The 11,131-nt window shown below is 34.3% G+C and overlaps 1 protein-coding gene across 1 annotated transcript; it reads right to left on the bottom strand.

Annotated features, from left to right (window-relative positions):
* Positions 1-2,389: 2,389 nt before the first annotated feature.
* On the bottom strand, positions 2,390-6,034 carry LOC106791057 (cytochrome P450 18a1). Its single transcript, XM_014756413.1, has 5 exons — positions 5,563-6,034; positions 5,017-5,135; positions 4,464-4,893; positions 4,044-4,308; positions 2,390-3,395 (listed from the first exon to the last, which is right to left on the bottom strand). The coding sequence occupies exons 1-5, from the start codon at positions 5,933-5,935 to the stop codon at positions 2,972-2,974; spliced, it is 1,611 nt and encodes a 536-aa protein (XP_014611899.1). The 5' UTR covers positions 5,936-6,034; the 3' UTR covers positions 2,390-2,971.
* Between the last annotated feature and the right edge of the window lie 5,097 nt (positions 6,035-11,131).

Below are 11,131 nucleotides of genomic sequence, written 5' to 3'. Positions count from 1 at the left end.
TTATTTAAAAATCATATTTGTAAAATATCATTTTATACGATTGCAATTGAAACACAAAAAAAAAGGAATTAATATAATTATGACAATTTCAAATAATTTTTATCTTACGTAAAAATCGTGTATCGTATGATAAAGGAGGAAAAATAAAATTTATGGGAACGTATTCAGGTGATATTACATTAAAAATTGTGCCAATTGTAAAACATTGCTTTTATTAATATAGAAAAAAAAAACACACACACACATAAAAACACACAGACGAATACACAAACACATACAAACGCAAAACAAACATTATAACACAGTATTTCGCGATCAACGAGTGAACACAATGCGGTAATCCGTGATTCGAGCGTGCTTCGATAAAATCATTTTCTTTATCGTTCCGCGTTGTTAATTGTTAATATTCAAAAGTAGCACGTTTCTTGTGGAGATAAAAAATGAAAATTAAAAAACAAAAGAAAAATGTAAATTTGATTCGAATGAATAATTATTTTTTCTGTTTCTTCGCAACGTAGAGGAACGATATTGCAATGTTTTTAAACTCGAATCTCGCTCGCGCGTAATTAACATGGCACGGCCATGACGATGACTGTAAAATAATTCATTAATAGTAATAATAATAATAATAATAATAATCATTATCATTATCAACATCATTATCATGATCATCATTATTCAACACGTTAAACGGAATGATTATTAATCAATGGCAAACATTTTTATTTTCTCCTACGATTGAAAAACAAAATTATTGATTTAATCCTGAATTTATGCAATCGAAAAATTAATTCTAATGTGAACAAAATGTAAAAAAAATAAAAATAGGTAAGTATACGTTTAACGTATTAAATAATATGACACAAGATGAGATTAATAAAAATAATAATTACAAAATAATCATCTTAATGATTATATCTTCATGGTCTAATTTAAATGACCTGTTTAATTGACGATAATTATCGTCATAATACCTAGAAAATGAAAGAATAATCATCAAATACATGCAAGAGAAATAGCAGGCAAAACGAATACAAAAAATCACACACAAAAGGAAAAAAAAGCTAAAAAAAATTGGGCAGCCATGTTCGATCGTGTTGCAACATTTTTTGTTTTTTTTTTTCCAGAATAATAATTCACGATCTTTACCGTTGAAAAAAATCACGTGACCCCTTCCCGACCCCTCAAAAAAATCAAAGAAAAATGAAACGAAAAAATTGGAAACAAAAATAACGATCAATATAATAATTAAACAAATGAAGAAAAAAAAAAATTATTTATCAAATGTTTCAACGATCATTCTCGTTGCTACCTCGTTTAAAAAAAAAAAAAAAGAAAAAAGAAATAATAAATCGATCAATCAAAAATCACGTTGACAAATTTTTATGGAATGTTTGTGTTCTTTTTTTTTTGGAATAAAAAAGAAAGGTTAAAAAAAAAAACATAATAAAAAGAGACTTCGACCCTTAAGAGGGGCAAGGACCCTTGTGGTAGGGTGAAGGAGGGGGGCCACGTGTCATGGCTGCTTAAAACATTGCTGTTCGCTGGTGTTTCGGAGTTTGATTTCTCAAAAAAAAGAAAAAGAAGAGAAAAAATAAAATAAAGAGAGAGAGAAAAAAAAAAAAAGAATAAATTTATCAAACACACTAAAGAGGAATTTACTTTTTTTTTTGGTCCCTCGCCGGGCGTGATGAAGGCAGTTTAAGTTTCTCTGTCATATCTCGCGTTCTCGACAATCGGGGCACGCGGTTCGTCGACCAGAGAGAGAGAGAGAGAGAGAAAGAAAGAGAGAATGAGAGAATGAGAGAGATAGAAAGAAAGAAAGAGAGAGAGAGAGAGAGAGGATTATTATTAATCATTAAATTAGCATATCAAGTACAACGTCATGCATGTTGTCTTTCAACGCTCGTAACACGCAGGCATGCATATGAACATGCAAATACAGAAACACACACACACACACGCAAACAGAAATTCTCTCTCTCTCTCTCTTGCTCTTTTTCTTTCTTTCTGTCTCCCTCTCATTTTTTGTTCTTTCATTCTTTTTGTTGTTGTTAATCGTTCTTTCATATTCTCTCACGTTCGCACACGCTCTTAAACGATAACTATTTACAAGTATTATTATTATTTTATCCGTCCGCTTACTCCATAAATTAAACCCCACCCTCGTTGGCATCTATTTAAACGTAAGAACAAAGTTAACATTTATGAACGTAATTGTTTATAGACACCTAATATCGATTCTAACGAAATTATAAGTGTGTCTTTCAGTGTGTGTGTATGTCTGTGTAAGGTTAATAAATTATATATATATATATATATATATATATATATATAGTAATAATCTGAAGTTTTTTAAGCTTAAGATAGTGTATATGTGTGTGTATGTGTGTGTTTTGTGGTAAGAAATATATCTATATATCTATATAATAATGGTAATAGTTTAAGGGGGCGAGTAGGTAGGTGGTTGTAGGAGTAAGGGGTAGTAATTCGCGATAAATAAATATTCATATGGCGATATTTGTTAAGTATGATGAAATGATTGGGCAGGAAAATTAGCGAGAAATGTTTGTTTCGTTCTTTTTTTTTTGTTTAGGTAGTAAGTAAAGCTGTGATTGGTGAAAAAGAGACGTTTTCTTCGAACCGTAGAGGCTTTTTTTTTTGTACTCTGATCAGCGTGAACCGAGGAAAGATTTTCTTCTTCTTAATCTTATTCATCTGTTATTAAAATTCTATGATATATATTCTTTTTTTGTCTCGTTTTGGTGTCATTTTGTTGAATTGTTTTTTTTTCTTTTTTTTTTTTCTCAATTAGAGTTATTTTTTCTTTCCTGTTTCGGTACACGCTCGGCGAGGAGCACGAAAGTTCATATCCTCTGATTAAAAGCGATAGGAACAACAACCGTGATCGTCTCGAGGCACTTCTTCTTCTTCTTCTTCTTCTTTTTTTTTGTTTTGTTTAATTATCTTTTTACACAGCACCAACGTTACGGAGTGGCCCGTTTTGTTCGGGGGCAATGTTGAAATCGATGATATCGAAGTTTCTTCGAATATAACAAACCTTGTACGGGTCAGGAGTCAATGTAACTCCGATATTTGATCGTAAATTTGGTAACGATGCACCAGCCGGTAACCTGATGTCAAAGATGTGTAAAAGAGAACTGAAGAATAAGAATATCTCATAGTTTGCCAATTTTTCTCCTAGACATACGCGCTGACCAATACCAAATGGTATGAAGTGTTTAGGCTTTTGTGGTTTCCCTTCGGAATCGAGGAAACGTGACGGACGAAATTCTTCAGGTTTATCCCATAATTCCGGATTCATGTGTACGGCGTATATGTTTGGCACAACTTGGGAATCAGCGGGAATTAGATAATCTTTCACCATAACATCTCTGTTTAAAAAAACAAAACAAACAAACAAAACGAACGATTAGGATTAAAGAAACATGTGATTTGATTTCGAATTTTTCGTATTATTTTCATTTTTAAAAAGAATCATGCATTTATTTAAGTGATATGAGACACGCGTCAACGTTACGTACATTTTTTTCAACCCCCACCCTGTTTTCGAGGAAGGAAATTTACGGTTAACGAGTAAACTATCTTTTTTCTTTAAAATTTTCTCGATTTGAAGCTCTTTGTTCGGTCACACCATGAAAAAAAACGGTGTCGTCGACCTCGAAGCAAGCAAGCAACTTTGAGTAAAGGTGGGCCCGGCCGAAAAGCAGACACGAGGGGGCCCAGGCCACGCACCTTTTGCTTTCACTTTTGCTCGCCGAATAATCGGCAATCGCAAGCGAACGAGATTCCGACATTATAACAAGACACACACGCGAACACAACGCGTTATTTTCATCGAAGAGGAAGGCTCCCTCCCACACGGGGAGGTTCACCGTTTTTTCGTCCCGTTGCGAAATACGATTTGAATTCCCGTCAATCGAACAGACTAAGTTGAATAGTTTTATATTTTTTTTCGTTTCTATATATCATTCTTTCTTTATCGATTCATTATACAAAGATTTGAAATTGGATTAACTTACTTTGTGGCAGCATGAGTCGTTCCCAACGGTACAATGCTAGATTTTCGTAAAATTTCCCATATAGTTGCTTGGGTAATGGGTAAAAATTCTTGATCATCCAAACTTGGCATTCTAAATCTTCCAACGACCATGTCCAATTCCTCTTGTACCGCTCTAGCAGCCTCGGGATAATGCAACATGAAGATTATTGCCCATTCCAAAGTTGTCTTGACCGTTTCCATACCGGCAGAAAATAAATCACCGAGTATCTGTTGCATTTGACGATCTGTTAACATAAACAAACAAAAATACGTATATTTAATTGGAAATTTTATTTTTCATTTTTTTTTAACGTGCTTAAAATTTGTGTTGTTTTTTTCTGACGATGATTATTTCGTATAAAAAAAAATTTTACGAATTGAAAAAAATGGATAAACTCACTGTGATCTCTTCCTTGAAACAATTCGGCCTCGCGTCCTTCGTTCTTGGCATTGTGAATTTCCAAAAGGTAAGAATCAATGAGATCGCGAGTTACGTTAGGATCGAATGTCCTTCGATGTTCCTCGATAGTTTCTTGAAAGAACAAACCCATCTCGTCGATATTCTTGATGATTTTATTCCTGACTTCTCTTGAACGTGGCAAATAACGCATAATTGGGAAAAAGTTGACGTGCGCGATTGTACCGAAAAGTTTGAATCCTTCGTCGATTAGGTGCATGAATCTTTTGAATCTCATTTCACCGTGTTCGAAACGTACGCTCATTAAGAATGAACAGATCACGTTGCTAATTGACGTAGCGAGTAAATGCGTTGGACTTGTTGGTTCAGTTCTGGTCATTAATAAAATTTCGAGGAAACTTTTAACTTCTCGCTATAATAACAAACAAACAAAAATAAAACCGATTGATTAAACACATATTATTTCTTGTTCTCTTCTTCTTCATCTTCATTCGCAAAATAAATAACAAATAATTTGATTCGATAAAAAGCTTACCTTGATCCTCGTTTCCATGGCTTTCTTTCCGTGAGAAGCAGTTTTACCAAAACTACGAAATATTCCTAATAGAAATTTTCTCTGTTCCTTCCACAAATGACCATCGACGTTAATGATACCTGTGATGATGATAATAGAGAAAAAAACATTCTATTAATTTAAGTTCGAATCAACTAACGTATGCGATACACGCGGTACAACACTTGGGTTTTTTTTTTCTTTCTTTTTTTCTTTATTCTTTTTTTCTTTTCAGTGTACGCGAATCAGTGTCGATCTATCTGTTCGAGGTATCGCATTGACGATCGATTACAACATCGCGAATAGTACGAGTTAGCATTGACCGAGAAGTTAGTTGCACGAGAGTGGTTTAGAAATGATGCGCTAAAATAAACTCTGATCGATCGATCGATCAATCGATCGATAAATTCGCAATTTTTTTTCAATACGATCTAAGCAACGGTGTAAAAACAACAATAATAATAATAATAAAAAAAAAGTAATGAATTATAACGAATATTATTAAACAATTATGTTTCAGAAACTTACCATAAGTACCAAGAATATTGCTGAATTCCGTATGCGGTCTGCCGGTGAATTCCCTTTGAAGGAACATGTCACGTATGATTTGATAATCGCTTATTACAACGACTAGTTGTTTTCCCAAATAAGTGCAGAATATACTTCCGTACTTTTTGGACAATTCGATGTATTGCAAATATGTTTCTTCCTTGAGGAACAGTAGATAACCGAAAAACGGAAAACCCCATGGGCCGGGTGGTAAACGTAGCATTAGCTTGAACCACTGAATAATCTTCACAAGTACCAATACACCAAAAAACACGATCGAAGTGCATAATAATTCATTCAAATTGCTACCCATTATTTTGGAAAGCATCTGCATTAAATGTTCCACCAACATCTTCACGATTATTATTATTTCAACAGTTTATCTTCTTGACAATTGTAAACAATGATTCCGTTTATTATTTAATCGGAAGTATGACAATGACAAGAGAAAAAAAAGAAAACAATTAATAATCGATATTAAACAAAATTAATTCAATTACAATTGATTGATTTACAAATATAATTATTCGACGTTTAAATCGTTTCGCAGTATCTCACAAATTATAAAATGGTTTGGTGGTAGCTCCCCACCAACCCACTTTCTTCTCTTACTTCTTCACGATAAATGAGAGAAAAGAAAAATTATAAAAAAAAAGAAGAAGAATAAGAACAACAACAACAAAAAGTGATAAAAATAAGCAATCGATTATAATATGCCGGTTGTTCCCGATAGGAAGTCGCGTGTTTAAAACGCGACTTTATCCTCTCTCGATCGGCCGATGATCCTCCAAAGGTACGCGTGCGTGCGTGCGTGCGTACCGGAGGAATCCCAATCGAAGAATGCGCTAGGTACCTCTCTCGAGTGGAACAACTGTCTTCTCTTTGACGACTTGTTAAGCACTCGTTCGCGTTAAACGATCAGGAGTGCGTCAAACGAAAAGAGAGGATATATGAAGTTGGTAAAGTGGTATATAGAGGGGTGGGGGTGAGGGGTTGCGGTGGGGTGGGGTGGGGGTGGGGGAGAAAGCAAAAGGAGAAGGCAGACCTCTATCAAGAGGGACCCCGATAGGAGGAACGTGTATGAGCGAATGGGCAAAATAGAATGAGACGGAAAGAGGAATAGGTGATATGGGACTATAAGATTCGGTTAGAGAGGAGGAGGAGGAGGAAAGAAGTAAAAAATCTGAGAGAAGGGGAAAAGGAGAGAAAGAGAGAGATAGAAAGAGGGAGAGGAAAAGATAGATAGAAAGAGAAAGAGAGAGAAAAAAAAGTCGGTCACAGCCGGAGCCGAATTCGCCGGCGCTCGTCACGTCGGGAGTCGTGCGAGCCACGGGAGGATTGAGTGTGTACTAACATACACCTTCTTGTCCTTGCCTGTCTTATATAGTGACTCATCAGGCAGCGGCCCCACGGCGGCCCCTCTGTGCGCCACGGTGGGGGCACCCCGTAGATCAGCGGCCGCGGCAACAGCAGCAGCAGCAACAGCAGCAGCAGGAGTACCACAGAACGTCACACAACAGCATATCGCGACACACTATCGCTACTTTGCTACAATACAAGATATAACGTAGCACAAAAGACCCTGTATTGACCACTACTGTTGAGCATACCCACGTTGACGTATAATACAACAGTAACAACAGAAACAGTAACAGCAGCACCACCACTACTACTACCACAACAACTTAAAGAAGATCATTCAGTTGAATAAAGTCGTGCGGAGGTGGTTGAGAAAGGGAAGGGAAGGGAAAGGAAGGGAACGGAAGGGAAAGGAAAGAATGGAGAGGGGCAACGGGCCCAGATCTTCAGCCAACACCACGAGGGTGGTTGGTGGGCTGTACACGAACGAGGGTGCGAGGGCGGACCAAACCCTCGGGGCCCCTCCCCCGTTCCCCTCTCAAATCCGTACCAGTGGACCCCGCTAACAGTCCGGTGAGAGTCCCATTCCCAATGGTGGGGGTAAACGTTCCTCCTTCGTTGCACTGAGAATCGCTTCGGTCAATCAGACGGCCCGATGCGGTGCTAGAGAGAACATCGTAGTGCGATAAGATTAATCTATCTTAACTATTATTGACATTTCTAGTATCAAACGTCAAAATTGTATCATAATCTTTCTTTTTTATTTGCCATTTAACGATAATTCTTCTTATTATTATTATTATTATATCGCTTGAGGATTCATTGCACAAATCGTATTTTAATATTATTAGATTTGTATTATTATTTTTTTTTTTTGATGCAACAATTGGTGTGAATTTGTTAATTTTTTCTTTGCGAATGGAAGTGTGCGAACGTATCATGTATTCTCGTCTATTTCATTTGACAGAGAGAGAGAGAGAGAGAGAGGGAAAATTTGTTCATCGGTGTCGTTGATTATACCACGATATCGAAAAATCTATTTGTTTCTGTATCTGTGCACTAGTATATATTTTCTGTTCTCTCTCTTTCTCATTCTCTTTCTGTAATCCCATGTTGTGTCAATTTGTTTACGAATTGTATTTAAATAAATCTTACGTTTTGAGATATATTATAAACAAAATCAAATCATTTATTGAAACGAAACATGAGTCGTTCGTAATTAAATTGTGCTTTAAGATTGTCAAGTGTTTGATAATAATTATCTTCGTATATATATATTAATGAACTATCTTGAACGAGATAATCGTATAATGACACGATCAAAGGTTTTATTTAAAACGTGAAATATAGATTAACATATCTTATATGAACGAAATTTGTTAAAATATATTTTCTTCTACATTACGATTAACGAATTTAAGATGATTTAACAAGAAGACACGAATCAACGCGTCTGACCCGATTTGTATACATTTATTCGTCCGGTACGGTGCAACCTGTCCAAATATGGGGGAACCACATTCGGACAAATGATACCAGCCAACAGACCATGCCAAATGCTCGTACATCCTTGCCATAACTGGCCAAAAGTTTATCGTTCTCCTTCCGTTCCCTACCTGTTTTTCCTCTTCTCTAAGTGTGAGTGAGTCACTTGGTTTGTGAATAAATCAATTAAAAGAATCAATAAGAAAAAAGAAAAAAAGAAAATATATAATATGCGAAAGATATATGTGCATCTTTTAATTACTTTTTTCTTCTTCTTCTTCGAATTATTTCATTTATCACACCCAAAATTTCAGCTATTTTTTCACAATTGTCGCACTACTTTTTTCTTTTTATTTTACAGAAAAATGTTGCTATACGACATATATACTTATACTTGTTCCAACGTTGTTTTTATATATTTTTTTTTTTTGTTTAATTATAAAGATGAAAAATATTTCCTTAATCAAAATATATTCAAGCTTAATATAATATTACTCGAATTTTAAATGTATTTTTCGGTCATAATAACCGATAAGTATCGCATTCGATAGACTTATCGTATTAATCCTTTCGTTCTTTTACTCGTATACCTAATCATATTCGAAAAAGAAAATAGAAAAAGAAAAAAGAAAAAGAAAGAAAAAATATAAAACAAGACATGCTCGAATTTGATTGGACAACGATGTCGTCATCGTTTTACGGTCGTTCCGGACATTCGCATACGCTTTTGATTATGATCCTTGAAAGATAATTAAACGATGAAAAACCCTAAGATTTCATTTGGAGCAATGACACCTTCTTATCGGTGTTGTAACCGCGAACATCGACTGATGACCCCAACAACGTTCGTTCTCCCACTTCTCCGCGACATCTTTTTCATATTTAATATTACAGGAACCGATGATTAAATATCATACTATAATACTTCAAGATATTAAATTTCTTCTTTTTTTTCTTTTTTTACTTAAACGCGCGCGCGCGCGAATGTGTGCGTGTGCGTGTGTGTGTCATTTTAATATGGAAGAAAAAAAAAAAAAATAGAAAAAACACAACTTTGACTTAGAAAGTTGATTTCTTTCACGTTAGATTTCTATAGATAGATCTTTTTTCTTACTTTTCTTTTTTTCTTTTTCTATTTTCTATGGTTTAGGCACAAACGTAACATACTCTTTCAACAGGTGACACGAAACCAATCGATTAACTATGATATTCTGTGTAAGTTGAGACAAATTGTTTAATCTAACGTGTAAATCATTTTTACGATTTCAATTAATAAAATAATAGTATTTTTATTTTTTATTGTTGAGTATCTCAAAAAATTAGGGGGGCGGGGGTTAGCCTAAGTTTAGAATAATTATGATTATGATATAGTTGCATATTAACAGGAGCAGCTTGGTTTTAAAAAACGTGACCCACGTTTTCGAGTGATTGGATTAATCGGTCGTTGATCCAAAAAAAAAAAAAAAGAAAAAGAAAAAAAAGAAAAGAAAAAAAGAAACGAAAAACATTGATCTGTTGGATTTATAAGAAATAATAATGACTGGTCATCATCGTTTGTTCATCGCATTGTTATTTTAATTAAAACATAATCGTTATACTTCGAACATATTTCATTTCGTTATCTATAAAGAAGAAGAAGAAAAAAAAGAAAAAGAAAAAAAAAGAAGATATTCCCGTTGATTTAATTAACGTACATTATTACAATCGTACACGTATACGTTTATTCTCACATTTGTTTTATTTAAATAAAAATTCTTTCCTAATCGGGCACGCGTAAATCGTTTTTATTTTTTATCGTCATCTCAACGTGAAATAAAATTCAACGATAATTATTAACAATAAAAGAAACGTGCCGGCTTCGTAAACAATTATTTTTTCAACAACAAAAAAATCCAAGATTTTCTTCACACGCAGAGATACACACACACACGCGCGTGCGCGCCCGCGCAGATTTCGTATGCAAAAGTGGACGTTTTGTTTAAAATGAAAAAAAACAAAAAATAAGAAGAAGAAGAAGAAGAAAAGAAAGCAAGCGACAAACTCGCTGACGGGATTCTTTTTCGTTCAAAAAAATGAAAGGAAATCTCGTGAAAGGGAGTCCCCCGGGCTTAGTTTTACTTGCCAAGATATTCTAAAAAAGGTTTAATGAACTCTGGTATTTTGCGTTCGCGCGCACATTAACGCGATAAGATCTTTCCTTCCATCGGATGTTTTTTTTTTTTTTTTGGTTTTTTATTTAATCTTCTATTCGTTTTTATATTATTATTCTTTGCAATCTTGAGAAAATATGGAGGTGAAATACTTGCAAAGATTTAATAATGACGTTGCAAATGTGATAGGGGAAACAAAATTATATACAGATTTGTTAAACGCGCGATGCTAATTAATTTCTATTAAAGAAAAAAATATAAGATGCACTCAGTGAGTTTTAGATAGAATTCAGTTTTGAGATAGATTAGTATGGAAAATAAATGCACCGATGAATGGTTATTAATCTCGACATAACTGGATAATATAAAACAATGCTTTCGAATAATATAAAATAATGTATATGAATAATATATCTTAAAATAATATAAAACATTGTATATAAATAATATATCTTAAAATAATATATAACAATTCTAAATGGCGTTTATACCAGTGTCATTTAATCTAGCCAAATCTTCAAGTTTGAATTTTCGCGTATTAAGCTCAGTTTTAT

The sequence above is a fragment of the Polistes canadensis genome, unplaced genomic scaffold, assembly GCF_001313835.1.
Source record: "Polistes canadensis isolate GaletaPanama2010 unplaced genomic scaffold, ASM131383v1 scaffold_282, whole genome shotgun sequence".
NCBI classification, from domain to species: Eukaryota; Metazoa; Arthropoda; class Insecta; order Hymenoptera; family Vespidae; genus Polistes; species Polistes canadensis.
This window is presented reverse-complemented; position numbering and strand designations above follow the sequence as displayed.

Coding starts and splice junctions, on each gene's coding strand:
- LOC106791057 (XM_014756413.1), bottom strand. CDS start 5,935: ATGTTGGTGGAACATTTAATGCAGATGCTTTCCAAAATAATGGGTAGC. Junction 5,136..5,562: donor CAATATTCTTGGTACTTATG/GTAAGTTTCTGA, acceptor TCATCATCACAG/GTATCATTAACGTCGATGGT. Junction 4,894..5,016: donor CCATGGAAACGAGGATCAAG/GTAAGCTTTTTA, acceptor TTGTTATTATAG/CGAGAAGTTAAAAGTTTCCT.